An 18,764-nucleotide genomic window follows, 5' to 3' on the forward strand; every position below is an offset into this window, starting at 1 on the left:
CTCATGTATGACTTGACTTTTTTCTTTTCCAGAAATTTAACAACTAAAATTAAATAAATAAATAAATAAACTATGAAGTCCCAAACTCCAAATGCAACATGACTATTATTTAGCCTATGGCAGAGCTAAGAGCTTACAATGTTTAAGCCTTACAATGTTTGCAGATTGTTTGCTCCTTGTCAGCCACTCGGTCGCCTTTTCTATCCACAATTGGAAATCCAAAATGTCGCCATACAAGTGACTTAAATGTGGTGGGAGCGTCTTCTATTGCTACGCTGTTCTCCATTCTACTTGTAAATCTTACACGCACACTCTGCTGCAACAAAAGCATTGGAAAGATGGGAGAGGGGGGAGCGGCGCAGATTAGTCACCACCAGCTCAGAGCGCCCTCTTGTGTTAAAACAAAATCACTACATTGAAAAAGAAATCAGCGTCTGCTTGTATTGACTGGATACATTTGTCCCAATATCAGCTACAGTTTGTCACCTCCACGACACGTATCTTGACGTTTTTGTATCGCAAAATTTCGTGGCACGATATATTGTTACAGCCCTAGTCAACTCTGCTACTGCGGTGCGGTAGCAGAGCTCCAACCGTTTATCTAACTGTCCCTTTGTAAAAACATGGCTCTGTTCAGATCACATACAAAATATAAAAATAAATCAGGAAAATCACTATTGGCAAAATCCTTCATCTACAATACTCAACAATACAACATGCGGCACACAGCCAGCCTATCAGACGGAGCAGGGAGGGGCTTAGCATGGCCATAGTAGGACTAGAACATTTATGTCCTGCAAAGCGTGTGGAAAACTCCCACGATGTCAATCAAAGTAATTTAACTTGCCTGACTTAGCTTATGCTAACCAGTGAAAGGACAAGGCTGGTGGAAAGAGCAGACAGTGATGGGTGCGGTGTGTGGAGATTACTGTGGTGAATTGTGTTGCAGTAAAGTACAGAAAAGTCAAAGTTTTGTGAATAAAGTTGAAATTTCAACTTTATTCTCAAAATTTCGACTTTATTCACGAAATTTCGACTTTATTCCTGAAATTGTATTTCAACATTAAAGGGAAAGTTCGGTTTTTTACAACCTGGCCCTTATTTCTGGCATTTTTTATGGTCGTATACTCACCCAGAGGTGTTTGGTGTCATTTGGAGTCTTTCGGAAGATATTAGGAGTTTTTTGCGAGCTGCTTCTCCATATAACGGTAGTGAACGGGGCACAGCGGGACACAGACGATGCAGCGTCTAAATAACACATGATTGCCGCAAAACTCTTGAACTCATGACGTCATCTCTGTGCGCGCATCGCAGACACAGCTCCGTGAGTTCGCTACTGTTAGTTTACTGATAGTTATTTGAAACATGTCTGAATATTTGTCAAATTCTGAGGTTGTGGACGACGACTTTGAATATGATGGACGTCCTTACCGTTTTGAGCCAGAGTATACGGCTGAAGAGCTCACTGAACGGAGGACAGAGTGCTGCACAGAGATGACGTCATGAGTTCAGAGGTCTTGTTTACAAACTGATTTATTTATTACACAGACAACCCCGGATGTAGACAACAGGTCCTGGAAGCAGATCTAGTGATTCATAAAAGAAATGAAGAGTTTCGCGGCAATCATGTGTTATTTAGACGCTGCATCGTCTGTGCCCCGCTGTGCCCCGTTCACTACCGTTATATGGAGAAGAGGCTCGCAAAAAATATCTTCCGAAGGACTCCAAATGACACCAAACACCTCTGGGTGAGTATACAACCATAAAAAATGACAGAAATAAGGTCCAGGTTGTAAAAAACGGAACTTTCCCTTTAATCTCGACATTTCAACTTTTTTCTCGAAGTGCACAATGAAAATAAAAATCTCCCCCTCTCATATTTTTTCTCCTGCATGGCCCTAATACTCTTCAATACATTTCAACTTTATTCACAAAATCTTGACTTTTCTCGACATTTTAACTTTTTTTTACTTTTTTCTCGAAGTGCACAATGAAAGAAAAATCTTCCGTAGTGTGAGGGATGCATCATGTGTAAATACGTGGAATGTGTGTTATATGTGTTGCCCCATGAGGTCCCCGCTGCAGACGCACATCTCCAGTGCTTCTGTGCACGAGCCATGCCTTCATCTACATATTCATCCATGTGTTGGGGGGCATGTTGGGATGCAGTGTCTTGCCCAAAGAAATGTGCTAATGTGAGCTATAGATGTGAGGGTTTGAACCCCTGATGTTCTCCCAGCATCAGACCACAGCTCAACTATTACCCATGATGCAGCACTCACCAGACGGTCCCGGCACGCAGCCCGTTGGCCACGTAGTGGGCCTTATCGATGTCCTTGGTGAAGATGCCGGCGGCTAGGCCGTATTTACTGTCGTTGGCTCTCGTTATCACCTCCTCCAACGTGTTAAACTTCAGAATCTGCATGACTGGACCAAAGATCTGGAAGACAGCACAGGAAAGACAAAGACTTCATAAACTAGGACAACTTTAACAAGCGCTGAAGAGCCGTGACGAGCTGACTTGTTGCTGACTTGTAGGCCAACGACAAGTCAGTTTGTCCCAGCTCTGTGACTCTGGAGCAGCACACGAGCTGCACGCCGTCTTCTGAAGGGTGGAGATATTCATTCTTTCATGATCTTTCACGATCACACTGGTCTGACGGCGATGCCGAGCATTTAAAGAGGAAGCCCACTGGAGCAGGCTTTGCTGACTGGTTGAACGTTAGACTGTTGGGTTATTTGTTATTAACGCACCGCTGCAACGCACTAGGCACGCGGGTTAAACAGCTGGTAGGGAGATACCGCCGAAAGGAGGAACTTCAATGAGAAACGACATCAGATCTATGACGAATTTAAAAATGCTCATTGTGACAGCCGACACAAAGCTGGACACTATTGGCACTTTTCCACCAGCACCTACTCATCTCAACTCGGCCTGGTTTCTTTTCCACTACAATTCAGCACCTGGAGCAGAAGTAGGAGGTTGGAGTGAAGCTGCTGTGACGTATTTGATTGTGTGATCTAAACTAAGAAGAAAACAACACTATTTTCAAAACACCTACAGTGCAACAGTTGAACAATAAAAGAGAGGAAAGAACCTGGCTGGTCCTCCTAACTTGTGTCTCCAGTCCAGTCCTCTTTCCCTAATAACGACACAATTGTCCAGTAGAAACTTGTGACTTGTTTCCACTCAAGTCAATTCTCCCGTTTTGGCTGGGAAACTACCGTAGTTTACCCCTCTTTCCCGCCGTCCTCCTGTATTAGTATTTTCCTGTAAATTTCCCGTTTTAGAATATAATAATTTTTAAAAAGGGTTATTGTGCCTTTTGCACCTCTCACAAGGTTAGTGGCAGCAAAGGGAACAAACTGGAACAACAAATCAGACCAGGTTGTCGTAAGACATCTTTTCTTGTTGTTGTTAAATGGAGGTCAACCGGAGGTGGCTCTTTGTTAAAATGGTTACCATGGTTACAGCGCCACCTAGCATCACGGAGTCAGCCATGCTCTGGCCATTTATCAGATCTCTGAACAGCATGTAAACTCAGACAAGTGATCCGGACTTCTGCATGTCGTTATCTGATACGATCAGAAATCTGATACGATCAGAAATCTGATCTCTTTGCTGCATGTAAACGTACTGACTGACACCTCAAGAGAACCAGGACCGTACATCTCTACAACAGTCCAAAGAATCATGTGAACCCCTCAGGCCCAAAGCTGCCCCTGAGACGGCCCCGTTCCCCCACCTCCTCCCTGACACGGCCCCGTTCCCCCACCTCCTCCCTGACACGGCCCCGTTCCCCCACCTCCTCCCTGACACGGCCCCGTTCCCCCACCTCCTCCCTGACACGGCCCCGTTCCCCCACCTCCTCCCTGCCCCGTTCCCCCACCTCCTCCCGGGCGATGGTCATGTTGTCCTGCACGTCTCCGAACACGGTGGGCTGGATGTAGTATCCTCGGTCTGCAGCCACTCCTCCCCCACACATCAGCTTGGCTCCTTCCTTCTTCCCGGTGCTGATGTAGCCCAGGATCTTGTTGAACTGCTCCTGGTCCACCTACATCACAGAGGGAACGGGCTGGGGTCTCAACTCACTCCAAACAGAGACCGGGACCGGGTTCTACGGTGGCCCACAAGGGCCAAACGCACTGCAACGTCCTAATGCGTCTCAGTTAAGGAAAACGGCTTCAAGTACAGAAACGATTCAAATTCACAAACTCAAAACGAGGTACAAGAAGAGGAACGTGGTGCAAATGAAAAAACCTGCTGCAAAAAACAAAGACAAATGCAGCATCATCAAACGCGCTGCAAATAGAGAAACGATGCAAAGCACAGAACGATATAAAACAAGAAACCATCTTCAAAAGAAAAACACTTTATAACCGGTTACCAAACCTGCAGGGGGCGCTCTCTCTCAGCGTAACAGCTCAATGGACAGACACACGGATGTAGAGAGAGACTGAACAGCTGACTGTAACGTTAAAATATAATAAAGAAACGTCTCGTAATGTACAGCGTTGTACAGGGATATAAATCACATTATATCACATAACCGTTCCCGCTGTATGTTTAAACCATGGATGTAAACACTGTGGTTCAGTCAGCTGTTCGGTCTCTGTTACGCTGAGAGCGCCCCCTGCAGGTTTGGTAACCGGTTATGAAGCGTTTTTCTTTTGAAGATGGTTTCTTGTTTCATATCGTTTTGTGCTTTGCATCGTTTCTCTATTTGCAGCACGTTTTTTTCATTTGCACCACATTCCTCTTTTTGTACCTCGTTTTGAGTTTGTGAAATCGTTTCTGTACTTGAAGCCGTTTTCCTTAACGGAGACGCATTAGACCGTTGCAGTGCGTTTGGCCCTTGTGGGCCACCGTAGGGTTCTGCGTTGCTTACCTGAGGCCCCTGCTCCGTCTTCAGGTCGAAGGGGTTCCCCACCACCCTCTTCCGGGCGCGCTCGGCGCTGCGCTCCAGGAACTCGTCGTAGATGTCGGCCTGGACGTACGTGCGAGAGCCGGCGCAGCAGCACTGGCCTTGGTTGAAGAACAGAGCAAAGTGGGACTGCTCCACGGCCTCCTCCACTGGACAAGGAAAGGAGAAAACTTCAGCAAGGAAAGTTTGTATAGCACGGAGTCGGCAACCCGTGGCTCTTTAGCGCCGCCCTAGTGGCTCCTGGAGCTTTTTATAAAATGTGTAACCTTTTTTTCTTCTTTTTTTCCTTTTATTCTCTTTTCTTTCTTTTTTTTTTTCCTTTTTCCTTCTTTTTTCCCTTTTCTTCTCTTTTTTCTTCCTTTTTCCTTTCCTTTTTAATCTCGATATTTCAACCTTTTTCTTGAAATTTTGACTTTTTTCTCGACTTTTTTCTCAACATTTCGACTTTTTTCACGAAATTCTGACTTTTTCCTCGATATTTTGACTTTTTACTCAACATTTCGCCTTTTCTCAACATTTCGCCTTTTCTCGAGATTGTACTTCAACATTAATCTCGACGTTTCAACTTTTTTCTCTGAATTTTGACTTTTTTCTCGAAATTTTTACTTTTTTCTCGACATTTCGACTTTTTTCCTCGAAGTGCATAATGAAAAACAAAATCTTTCCCCAGTTATAACTAATATAGAAACATGCAGCATGTGATGCCTTCATTCTAAGGCTGATACGAGACTTTTCATTTTTTGCGGCTCCAGACATATTAGTTTTTTGTGTTTTGGGTCCAATATGGCTCTAAAACATTTTGGCCAACCCCTACCAACCCCTGGTACAGCACAATTCAACACAAGGTAATTCAAAGTGCTTTACATCAACATTAAAAGCAACAAGACACAATTAAACAGTAAATAACAGATAAAATGATAAGAAAAGAGGTAAAATAATAGAAAGCGCAAGTTGTTAAGCAGTAAGGGTAGTAGAGTACAGCAGGTACATCTCATTTAGGCCTGTGTTGAAAAACATGTCCATCCATCCATCCATTATCTATACCCGCTTTATCCTTTGCGGGGTCACGGGGGTCTGCTGGAGCCTATCCCAGCTCATTTCAGGTGAGAGGCAGGAGTTACAGCCTGGACAGGTCACCAGTCCATCACAGGGCCACATAGAAACACACAAATCATGCTCACAATCACACTCACGCTCACACCTACGGACAATTTATAATCACCAATTAACCTAATATGCATGTTTTTGGACTGTGGGAGGAAGCCGGAGTACCCGGAGGAAACCCACGCAAGCACGGGGAGAACATGCAAACTCCACACAGAAAGGTCCTGCTGGGCCTGGGAGTCCAACCGGGGACCTTCTTGCTGTGAGGCAACAGTGCTAACCACTAAGCCACCGTGCTGCCGAAAAAACATGAAAAACATGTATTCTCATTAATTCCTAAATATTGATTCGTACGTCTCAAGATCGATTTATTTTCTGTATTTTTTTGTTTATGCCCAAACAAGGAATGTTCTGTTGGACACCAGAATAACTAGTGCCATGTTTTTGCCTTTAAATATGTTTAAAAGTATGAAAACATGAGTTTTCAGTTATAATTGCATAAATTATCTATATTTCTTTGATTTATATACTGTCTTGGGGTTACATTTGCATAAAATGCTAAAACCAAATTCTCATAAATGGGAAAAAATAAAACCGATTTCATCCGTCTCTGTTTCCTCCCTGGATCTGTTTGGTAATTCTGCCCCACGATGTTTCTGTTTCAGTTCTATCAGCATTCTGGGAGCTGATTGGTCCTTACAGCATCATTAGCTGCAATACTTGCTGTTGAGTCTACATATAATACTAGTATTCATATGTTGCAGAACTACAGTCATATCATTCATGCAACAGCTCAAAAAACAGTTTTAATAACACTAACCCAAATCAATATCGGAATCGTCGATTCTGAATCTTAAGAATCAGAATCGAATTGATTCCTGACATTTGAATCGATCCCCAGCCCTAATCTCATTCTTACAATGGCAAGAATTACATTTCTATACGGTCAAAACGTGCAAAGACCGGGTCAAATACAGTATTACAAAGGTAATCTGTGCCGATTCTTGCGGTGAATCGGACCAATTTGACAATTCTTCAATCAAAATAAATCACCCATTTCAGAGCTTTTCCAATCTAAGGAGCAAATCAAGTTTAAGGTGATTTCATAGTACAAGTTTGGTGGAAAGCAGGCCACCCTGCCAGGATCCAGGCTCCTCCTACGGAGGACCTCGGACCGGAGCCTCACTGCCTCCTGGCTGCTTTAAACTGGACCAAAAACCAGAACGCTTTGGGCCATTTCATGTGATATGAAATGCGAATGTAAGCATGGGGAATGTTATGGCGTTTTTCCACCAGCACCTACTCAGCCCGACTCCACTCGGTTTGGTTCTTCTCCACTAGGGGTCTAACGTGCTGAGTAGATACTTTTCTGTATCTATTCTGCCGATGTTCTAAGCTGCTGAGTCGGCTGTATCTGACATCATCACACTACAGATGTTCATAAACCTGGTGCTGAGGAGAGAATTAAAAAGATCTAGACGGAGATAAGGAACGACCAGATCTACCAGGAGCTCTGTCTCTTCATAGCTGCTCACGGATCCAGCTGACTTTTCAGCAGCGCCGAGACAAACTAACAAAATTAAAAAGCGTCGCCACTTGAATCTTCTCTCTCTCTCATTTTTTAACTTGATATCAAACACAAGCCACAGATCCAGCAGCACATCTATCATCTCCTCCAGGTTCTACATCTTTACACTGCAAAAACTCAAAATCTTACCAGGAATATTTGTCTTATTTCTAGTTAAAATCTCTCATGTTTAGTCAAAAAATCTCATCACATTTAAAACAAGAGTCATTACCAGAAAAATAACTTATTATTTGACAATTTTCACCTGTTTCAAGTAAATTTTCACTTGAAATAAGTAGAAAAAACTGCCAGTGGGACAAGATTTATCTTTTCATTACAAGCAAAAAAATCTTTTTCCACTGGCAGAATTTTCTACTTATTTCAATTGAAAATTTACTTGAAACAGGTGAAAATTGTCAAATAACAAGTTATTTTTCCTGGTAATGAGTCTTGTTTTAAGTGGAATGAGATTTTTTTGACTAAAAATTAGACATTTTATCTAGAAATAAGACAAATATTCTTGTTAAGATTTTGAGTTTTTGCAGTGTAGTGTTGTTGTCGTCTCCGTTTAGATACACAATCAAATACGTCACAGCAGCTTCACTCCAACCTCCTACTTCTGATCTGGATATTGAAAAGAAACGAGGACAAGGCGAGTGGAGTCGGGCTGAGTAAGTACTAGTGGAAAAGCTCCATTATGTTGGTTCTGATGGAGCAGAGACAGTGGTGACTGTCCCCCCCCGGCTGCTGGAACACTCACTGTTGGAGTCAGACAGGATGATGTTGGGGCTCTTCCCCCCCAGCTCCAGGGTCACCTTCTTCAGGTTGCTGGTTCCTGCAGCCTGCTGGATCAGCTGGCCCACCTGAGGACAGAGACAGGGATGAGCGCCCCCTGCAGGTCACCGGAAACCACCTCATACTGGTGCCCCAGGGGTCCAGTTTAGGCCCAATACTGTTTAATTTATATGTGCTTCCGCTTGGGGACGTCATCAGAAGCACGGCATCAGTTCTCATAGTTATGCTGACGATGCACATCTGTACATCACCGTGTCTCCTGGAGACACAAAACCATGATGCCCTTCTTAACCCTGGTACTGTCTTTAGGTCAAAATGACCTGATTATCCTGTCCTTCTTTCATCCTGCTCTCTCCTTCCTTCTCCCTTCCTCTTTTCTCCCTTCCTTCTTTCCTAAGAAAACTCAAATATCCTATCTCAAAAAATTTGAATATTCTGGGAATCTTAAACTGTAAGCCATAATCAGCAATATTAAAATAATAAAAGGCTTGCAATATTTCAGTTGATTTGTAATTAATCCAGAATTTATGACTTTTTTTTTTTTTTTTTTTTTTTTTTTTTTAAATTGCATTACAGAAAATAAAGAACTTTATCACAACATTCTAATTTTGTGAGACAGTCCTGTACATTGTCACGCATTTGCTTTTAGCCGCGGGCAATAAATTACAGGCTTTTCTAACTCTCTCGTCTCTCCTTCACTTCAATTTTTATGTTTGTGCCGCTCACTGCTTAGTAACTGTTTAATAAATACAGTTTTGGTAAATTTGACTTAGTTGTGATTTCCCCCTTTTTGCATGAAAGTTTAAAATGAGCATATATTAATGCAGTATGAACAAGAATGTTTTAATGTGGACAAATAGAATCATCATACTGGTGTGATTGTATGTATCAAAGTGTTAATTCAAGGCTAAGGCAAAATATCAAGATATATATCGTGTATCGTGACATGGCCTAAAAATATAGAGATATTAATAAAAGGCCATATCACCCAGTCTAGTTACAGCCATGTTAGTTTGTCATCTGGTCATTTTGATGGCTAAGCACATCTCAATCTTCAAATCCAACGTTTTTCCATCCAACAGAGGCGAGCGTCTTCTCTGGGACGGATGTTTCATCTGTGCGTTCAGGTCCAACGGCGTTCATTTGGGTCAACATTTACCGTACTGGCCCGGATATAAGACGACCCTGATTGTAAGACGACCCCCTCTTTTTCAAGACTCAAGTTTGAAAAAAAAAAAAGACTTTTTGAACAACAAATTCCATTTTTATACAGAAAATAATTACAGTACATCTGAAACAAATTATTATAATAATATATTCGAGAGAAAAAGCATGTTGTTTTGCCTCATTCAAATCATCACATTGAAGTTTGCATCATTACTTCTCTTCAGCCGTCGGTTAACCTCCACCCACTTTTCTCCAGATTGTTGCTACGTTTCTCCATTTTCTGTTATCTCTCCTCTTATTTTCATCTCTTTTCTTTCTTACCGCTATTTTTCTTTCAGCCAATCAGCACAGTGCACATAAAGACATGGCTCAGAGGCTGAATTTCTAATTTATTTAGCAAAAACAATCAAAAGCTTGTTTTTAAGACATTCAAGGCCTGTTTAAAATAGGTATTAGATGCCATAATAGGTCCCCTTTAAGTTCAGCATTGGCTTTAAAGATATCTGGCTCCCTCTAGCGTTGTGAATGGGTATGTCTAGACCCCGAATGGAAGACCTCCACTTTTCAGTCTTATTTCAATGCAAAAAAATCCCGTCTTACATTCGGGCCAATACGGTAAATGTTGGGACTCCTCTACTTGAGCCCGGCTGGTGTAACTGGTACATGTAGGGATGGGCCGTTTCCGGCCGTCCTACCTCTGTGGATCCGGTGAAGGCCACCTTGTCCACGTCCATGTGTCCCGCGATGGCAGCGCCGGCCGTCGGCCCCATCCCAGGCAGGATGTTCACTACACCTTCAGGAAAACCAACCTGGAACACAACCAAGGAAAAGACACAGTTATCGTGAAAACTGAAAAAAAGAAGACAAAAACTACACGTACTAAGTAACTAACTGACGTACCTCTTTGATGAGATTGGCTACGTAGAGCGCTGTGAGCGGCGTCTGCTCGGCAACCTTCATGACCACGGTGTTGCCCGTGGCCAGGGCGGGGCCCAACTTCCAGGCCTGCATCAGCAGGGGGAAGTTCCACTGCAGGAGAAACAACCGCTCTGTCTGACAACTTACAACTTAACATGATAAACACGTTCACGTCTGGAACGGACGAAGAGTGTCAGGGCCAGGCAGGAGAAAAATACTAATATTTTAGAGGAGGAAGATTTTTTTTCATTATGTCATTATTACGTCGACAAAAAAGTCAAAATGTCGAGAAAAAAGTCGAAATGTTGAGAAAAAAAAAGGCGAAATTTCAACTTTATTCTTGAAATTGTATTTCAACATTATTCTCGACATTTCGACTTTTTTCTCAAAATTGTATTTAAAAAAAAAAAAAAATCTTCCCCTCTCAAATATTTTTTCTCCTCCTTCTACAAAAGAGTATTAGGGCCATAAAGGAGAAAAATAAAAATAATATTTTAGAGGAGGAAGATTTTTTTTTCATTATGCACTTCGAGAAAAAAGTCGAAATGTTGAGAAAAAAGTCAAACTTTCGTGAAAAAAGTTGAAATGTTGAGGAAAAAAGTCAAAATGTCGAGAAAAATGTTGAAATTTTAAGAAAAAAGTCGAAAGGTCGAGAAAAAAGTCGAGATTAATGTTGAAGTATAATTTCTAGAAAAAAAGTCGAAATGTCGAAAAAAAGTCGAAATGTTGAGAAAAAAGGTGACATTTCTACTTTATTCACGAAATTTCGACTTTTTTCTCGAAATTGTATTTCAACAATCCCAACATTTAGTCTTTTTTCTCAAAGTGCACAATAAAATAAAATCTTCCCCTCTCAAATATTTTTTCTCCTGCATGGCCCTGATAGTCTTCCGTAGGAACGACATTAAAGACAGAAGATAAAAAGTACCGGTATTATTTGTCCACAGACGCCGACGGGTTCATGTCTGGTGTAGCAGAAATAGTCTCCGTCAATAGGGATGGTCTTCCCCTCCCACTTGTCCGCCCACCCTGCGTAGTACCTGACACAGGAAACATGAGAAAACTGAGAAAACTGCTCCTGGTAGAAACACAACCCACAATGAGATTGAGATACAGGACTGTCTCAGAAAATTAGAATATTGTGATAAGGTTCTTTATTTTCTCTAATGCAATTAAAAAAACTAAAATGTCATCCATTCTGGATTCATTACAAATCAACTGAAATATTGCAAGCCTTTTATTATTTTAATATTGCTGATTATGGTTTACAGCTTTTTAAATTAGATTCATTTTAATCGCCTGACAGCACTAGTTAATAGTAAAGAACATGAGGTTCGTTACAATTGCGTGCAACAATATCAGAAAAATATTTAGTTTTTTCAGATTTAAACAGTTTTTTTAAAATATCTGAGCCATGTTTCCTTTAAAATGTCAAAAGATACATGTAATTTATCTTCTTTCCACCTGCGTTCCACCCATCTCACTGATGTATTGAGCTCTCAAAGAAAGTTTTCAAGGATGCCTGAAGGCCCCACAATTGAAATACATTATAAAAACAGATCTTTTCATAAAGGAATACAGGACTGTCTCAGAAAATTAGAATATTGTGATAAAGTTCTTTATTTTCTGTAATGCAATTAAAAAAAAAAAAAAAATGTCATACATTCTGGATTCATTACAAATCAACTGAAATATTGCAAGCCTTTTATTATTTTAATATTGCTGATTATGGTTTACAGTTTAAGATTAAGATTCCCAGAATATTCTCATTTTTTGAGATAGGATATTTGAGTTTTCTTAAGCTGTAAGCCATGATCAGCAATATTAAAATAATAAAAGGCTTGCAATATTTCAGTTGATTTGTAATGAATCCAGAATGGATGACATTTTTGTTTTTGTAATTGCATTACAGAAAATCACAATATTCTAATTTTCTGAGACAGTCCTGTATTAAAAAAAAAAACCAATACAATATTTTAATAAACTGATAAGAGTTTAAAGTCTAGTGAGTAGTTCAGAGTTTGAACGGTGTCTGTAGCTGAAAGGATGCTGAAGTAATAAGGTCTGGAAGAGGTGGAGGTTTTTCAAGGATTTGAATATTTCCCCATTATATTTCAAAAGTCCTTGGAAATCCTGGAAGTTGAAGGATTTAAAGCAGACGTTTTCAACTGGTTTTGTCCCAGTCCCACCATTATAACCAAGAAGCAACTCCGGGACCAACTGCTTTTGGGGATGTTTGTTTTATTTTGCACCTTTCTTTTAAATAAGAGTATGGGCCTATAGGCTATTTATTAGCATCAGTGTCTATTTGTATTTGCACCTTTTACTATAAAAAAAAAACAAGACAGTCAATGAAAAATGACCAATAGGAAGCCAAGAGGGCTTATAATATTACAGTTCACTCTCACTCATTTGACATCATTTGGATGGGTAAATTATTCACAAAAATTAATAGTAAATGGAAAATAAATTGAGTCTAAAGAATAAATATATATTTTTTAAATTATTATCGTTTTCCATTTACAATTTCACGGACCACCTGCAATACCGCCACGGACCACCAGAGGGTCACGGACTACCGGTTGACAATCCCAGATTTAAAAGGACCAAATGTCATTGCAGTGACACGCTGAACGAGCTGAATATGTTGATATCTGAATGGTTGCAACAGCTCAAAAACTGTGGAAGGAGTTCATTGGCATTAGACGTCTAACGGGTTGAAGGGTGATCACATTCCTGACTGGAGGGGGGGGGAACATTCCTCTAATCCCCCAGAAAACCATGAAGTGCAGTGTTCTGTTTGTTACCTGAGGCATTTCACCACGGTGGGGATGTCCACCATGTAGGAAATGGCATACGGCTTCCCGTTGTCCAGAGTCTCCAGCTCCTGCAACAAGAACACAATCATGTCTGCACAATGTTGGTGAACCGGATCTACTGCAGCAACTACAGGCGGGAAGGTGGGAAGGAGGATGGTTCTCCCAGCTGGTACAGATCCGTTCAGCTGACTGAAGGCATTAGTACCTAGAACCATTTCTCTCTCGGAAAACTGCTCTGCTGAAATGATTCCTCCTCATTTCATTACAAAAACCTCAATAAAGTGGCAGCTGCTGGAGGGAGATGGACAGAGAGCTGGAAGATAAGATAATAAGATATAATAATAAAACAATATATAATAATAATAATATTTTTTTCTGCCACTTTATTGAGGTTTTTGTAGTGAAATGAGGAGGAATCATAGAGATAACTTCTCATTTCAACTAACTGGATCAGCCGTTCCTCATCATTCCTACAGCGCTTTTAACCGGCTTTCAACGCGAGCGACAGGAAGAAAATAGAAGCTTGCAGCCAGTTTGGACAGATATGTAAAAAATTGTTTAATTCTGAATTATTTAATTCTGAATAATTAATTCTGAATGAAAAAACATCATGTAACCGTGGCCATAGTCCATCTCACTGAACACCTAGTAATGGGTCCATCACTAGTTGGACCAGAGGGCTGGGAGAGGACTGGGAGAAGGTTTACCTAAGGGCCCGGCTCACAGCGCCTTGGTCCCGGGGACTTGACCCTGGGTCCTCCAGACCCGAGCCCACCTGGGTAACCTAGGCGACCACTCCATCCTCTTTCCTCCAGATCAATAACCTGAGGAGACCCCGCCCCCGGGTGGTTCCACTTACAGCCAGGTAGGCGGCGTCTCTCTCGATGGCGTCGGCCAGACGGCTCAGCAGCAGACCGCGCTGGGAGGCGTCCATGCGTCGCCACGGCGACCCCAGCCTGAAGGCATCGCGTGCTGCCTTCACAGCCCTGTTCACATCTGCCTGGAAATGCAGTTAGAGATACTGGCATTAACGGAGGAGAAGGATCCAGGGGTAATGTCTGTTTATTGATAAGCACACAGCATCTAACTAAGCAGCATAAGAAGAACATCTCAGTAACCTATATATACACACACACACACACACAGGACTGTCTCAGAAAATTACAATATTGTGATAAAGTTCTTTGTTTTCTGTAATGCAATTACAAAAACAAAAATGTCTTACATTCTGGATTCATTACAAATCAACTGAAATATTGCAAGCCTTTTATTATTATTTTAATATTGCTGATCATGGCTTACAGCTTAAGAAAACTCAAATATCCTATCTCAAAAAATTTTAATATTCTGGGAATCTTAATCTTAAGGTGTAAGTCATAATCAGTGTGTGTATGCACGCACGCACGCACGCACGCACGCACCAGAGCTGTCACAGCCCTACAGTGGCTGTGTAGCTACTGTTGTATTGATTTGTGCTGTAGAGTGATTAAAACTTTTAATTGGGGCTAATTATGTGGAATTAAAATGTCTCAAGAGCTCTGGAGGAGGGCTCAATTGTTGAAATGTGAAACCTTTTCTTTTGTTTTGAAACCATAAAAATCCATCCTGTGATTCACGCACACGTGAAATGAAAGCCTGCAGGGTGAGCTGAGGTTTCTCTGGAGAACCAAACAAGACCTCAAGAGAAACGGCCGACACAACCCTAAACTCCAGATTGTGTGTGGTTTTCCTGGTTTACCTGGTCGGCCTCAGCGACCTGACAGATGACCTCCCCGGTGGCCGGGTTGATGGTGGGGAAGGTCTTCCTGCTCTGCGCGTCCACCCACTCGTTGTTGATGAACAGCTGGAACATGAACCACAGTGTTACATAAGCAACACTTCTCATACAAACACTTCAATGCTCTAACGGCGACAAGCAAAACTAATATGTCTGGAGCCGCAAAAAATGAAAAGTCTTGTATCAGAATGAAGGCAAATGACGAAAGTCTAAATGTCGAGAAAAAAAATGTGAAATGTCGAGAAAAAAGTCGAAATGTCAAGAAAAGTCTTAGAGATTAAAAAAAGAAAAGGAAGCAAAAAATGACAAAAAAACAGGAACCACAGTGTTACATAAGCAACATTTCTCATACAAACACTTCAATGCTCTAACAGCGACAAGCAAAACAAATATGTCTGGAGCCGCTCTAGAGCCGCGGGTTGCCGACCCCTGGGTTAGATGAACACAAACTTCTTTAATTCCTCTTCCAGAGCCGGAACCGTCTCCACGACGGCCTGGTCATGTGAGGGAGACGTCCCAGTTTCAGGGAGTCTTTTATTATTCCATTCATGAAGATACTAGTTCAGTTTCACTGTCAGTGTTAAGCATCCTTGTGAAATTAATATGATTTCATGTAAACAGAAGCTTAACTATGCTTATTTTATTTGCTTTTTGAACGCATGTTGATTTATTTCTGCCAGGCTTTAGTCTGGGGAGATCACGTCTAACAACAGAAACACCAGAGAGGTTCATGGAGCTCTGGACCTCCGTTTCTCCAGTCCCGTGTTGTTCTGGATGGTTTGTGCTGGCCACTAATGATCCCTCCTGGATTTGGCCAGAGAACAGCCAGGCTGGTTGATCTCAGGGGGGTTTTCCTTCAGGCTGCAGCCCGTCTGCTCCGCCCCAAACAAGGTCACTGCCCGACACTGTTGTGCAACTTCCTACTTCTCATGAACTGTTTCAAAGTTCAGTTCACACAGTTCAAAAATGAACAGTTCACGTTCATAGTTCACCATTTTCATTTTGATCTAGTTCAATTTCAGTTAATTTCAATATTTTTAGGTGAGAAGTACGAATGAAACGCCCCCCTATCCTAAAACTGTTCACTGTATCCAGTACTCGAGTTGTAACAATAAATCAGGGGGGATGGTGGATTTTATCATATGGGGACAGATAATTTGTGCTGATTACAAATAATATAATATATTACAAATAATAGCAGTGACCAAAACACCTGCAGAAATACTGCAGGAATGACATAGCAGCAGTTAAATGCAGCCTTCTGTAAGCTTTAAATATCCACTGGGCTTACATCAAATACATCAAAACACAACAATAAAAAACACTTTTCTGAACTTATCAATATGACTCTGTCCTTCACAGGATAAGTAACATGGATCACTGCAAAAACTCACAATCTTAACAAGAATATTTGTCTTATTTCTAGTTAAAATGTCTCATTTTAGTAAAAAAATCTCATTACACTTAAAACAAGACTCATCACTGGAAAAAACAACAATTTTCACCTGTTTCAAGTAGATTTTCACTTGAAATAAGTAGAAAAATCTGCCAGTGGAACAAGATCTTTTTGCTTGTAATAAGAAGATAAATCTTGTCCCACTGGCAGATTTTTCTACTTATTTCAAGTGAAAATGTACTTGAAACAAGTGAAAATTGTCAAATAAGTTATTTTTCTGGTGCTATTTTTCTGGTGATGACTAAAACCCCGTACACACGTAGCCGGGTATCTGCTAAACCCAAGATATTTTCCTACGTTTGGACCTGTCATCCACATTAAAACGCAAATAAACGAATGTTTATGTAAGACAGTGGTCTGAGTGTGTCAGTAGGTGTCGCTGTTGCACTGTCGGTGTCTCAGTTCTCGCGGTTCTGAATTACGTCCCGTGCGGGCCGCCATGTTTTTCAGTTCATCTTCCATGTGTTGTAAGGTAAGCATGGTTTTTGGGTGCCCGAATAATCCTCAAATATCAGTGCTAAAAACCACCCATCCACTTAATTTGTGCTCTGATTCTGTTTGTTTACATTGTACACTACGTTCTGCCATGACTTTGAATATTTTTTAGATGTGTTTTTGTGATGTTTAAGAGACATGGTAATTTCGGCCAGCACATTTTCAGCTTTTCTGGTTATTGAGTTGGGTTAAGCATTATTAGTATGCTGTGAGCCCTTACAATGTTTAATCTGCGAATAGTGCAGGACAAAGCAGTTCTTTTATCTGTGAATTTATCATCTCATCTGTTGGTTTGTATCTCATATTTTATAATTGAGTCCTTTCTAAGGTGTATTTAATTTAATTTGACAGTAACCCTTATTTTTAATATTATTTGGGGGAAATTACATTATTATTGTTTGAGGAATTTATTGATTTATTTCTAAAAGGCAGTTCATCTTCCATGTGTTGTAAGGTGACCTGAAGAAGGATTAAAGCGAAGCCAGTCTCAACCACAATCCCGAATCCAGTGTGTGGTGCCTCCTTCTCTCTACAAAACACCCCACGACGACCACATTAAAACACAACGCAGAGTACAGGGGATGTGTAGAGAGGCCACGGTGGTATTCTTCCACTTCAACGCTGTGGGTTACATCTTTGGTGCCGTGACCCCGGATTGTGTCCCTCTGAGACTGTAAACTGAGCCTGACGGTGCCCTGCAGTCACAACCCCTTGTTCCAGGGACTTTGCTGTGGTAAAGCATCAATATATCCTTCTGAAGTGTTGAATGGAACTTTAATGTGTTTGCTTTATCTGTATTTTTGGTGTTAAAAAAAAAAAAAAAGGGAAGAACTGAATTGCCTGTTTTGATTGTACTATATTAGGACAAATGGGGTGTTTAATTCTGTCATATTACGTATTTTGAAAAAAAAAAAAAAGGGAAAGTATTCAAGCTAACATTGCTAGTAGCTTTTCTCTTTTCTTTGACCATATCTGCATAGTTGAGTTTAATTCATGTTTGATGTAAAGTTATACATTTACCCCAGATAGTGTGCATTGAAAAAAAAAAAAAAAAAAAAAAAATGTCGACTAATTTTGCAGATTCTCAAATGAGTTTAGTGTCACCCTCTGCCGCAGCCCCAAGCAGTCAGCATGCCCACAGTCCGGCAACAAGCCATGATCATGACCCGCACAATACATATTCCAACCCTATGAGTGAGCGAATAGTGGTGGAGGACGGCTCAGTGAGTGGGCAACAAGCTGTGAGACCTAAGTTGGTCAAACACGACACCAGGTTTGCTGAACCCCACCTGATATACCCCATCCAAGACCGCCAGACCTACCAGCAGCCCCCGGGGTCTGAACTAGGCCTACAACCTTCCCCAGTACCCCGACCCTATGCTAAACATGGTGTCACTCCAGCCAGTACGCCCACCCAAAGAGGCTTTGCAGCCCCAAGACAAACCCTCTTGCCCCGCTTTGATGTCCCCCCAGCCACAGAGCCAAGACACCAGGTATACCTATCGAATGACAGTCCACCAAGCGTGATGCCCCCCTCAAGTGCCCCGATAACCCATTCAGCTGTGCAGTCTATGACGGGCTACTCCCGCCCACCCCAAGCTCACCTCCATGGGCCCCCTGCGCCCCTGTCTCCCCAAGGGCCTCCAGCCCATGCCCTTCAAGATGTACAAACCATACCGCAGCCCACCATGGCTCATCCATCTCCCTCCCACTACTCCCAGACCACCCAGCCTGGCCCCCA

The 18,764-nt window shown here is 41.6% G+C and overlaps 1 protein-coding gene across 1 annotated transcript in view; it reads right to left on the reverse strand.

The window, feature by feature from the left end:
• Positions 1 to 18,764, reverse strand: part of LOC133424906 (aldehyde dehydrogenase, mitochondrial-like) — a 38,943-nt gene that overhangs the window by 4,744 nt on the left and 15,435 nt on the right. The window contains exons 2-11 of the mRNA XM_061715490.1: positions 15,034 to 15,138; positions 14,155 to 14,295; positions 13,284 to 13,363; positions 11,405 to 11,516; positions 10,459 to 10,587; positions 10,254 to 10,367; positions 8,357 to 8,459; positions 4,890 to 5,074; positions 3,891 to 4,055; positions 2,283 to 2,440 (exon numbers count right to left, since the gene is read on the reverse strand). Of these exons, the coding sequence (XP_061571474.1) occupies positions 2,283 to 2,440; positions 3,891 to 4,055; positions 4,890 to 5,074; positions 8,357 to 8,459; positions 10,254 to 10,367; positions 10,459 to 10,587; positions 11,405 to 11,516; positions 13,284 to 13,363; positions 14,155 to 14,295; positions 15,034 to 15,138 (1,292 nt within the window). The remainder of the gene's footprint in view (positions 1 to 2,282; positions 2,441 to 3,890; positions 4,056 to 4,889; positions 5,075 to 8,356; positions 8,460 to 10,253; positions 10,368 to 10,458; positions 10,588 to 11,404; positions 11,517 to 13,283; positions 13,364 to 14,154; positions 14,296 to 15,033; positions 15,139 to 18,764) is intronic.

The sequence above is a fragment of the Cololabis saira genome, chromosome 3, assembly GCF_033807715.1.
Source record: "Cololabis saira isolate AMF1-May2022 chromosome 3, fColSai1.1, whole genome shotgun sequence".
In the NCBI taxonomy this organism is placed as follows: Eukaryota; Metazoa; Chordata; class Actinopteri; order Beloniformes; family Belonidae; genus Cololabis; species Cololabis saira.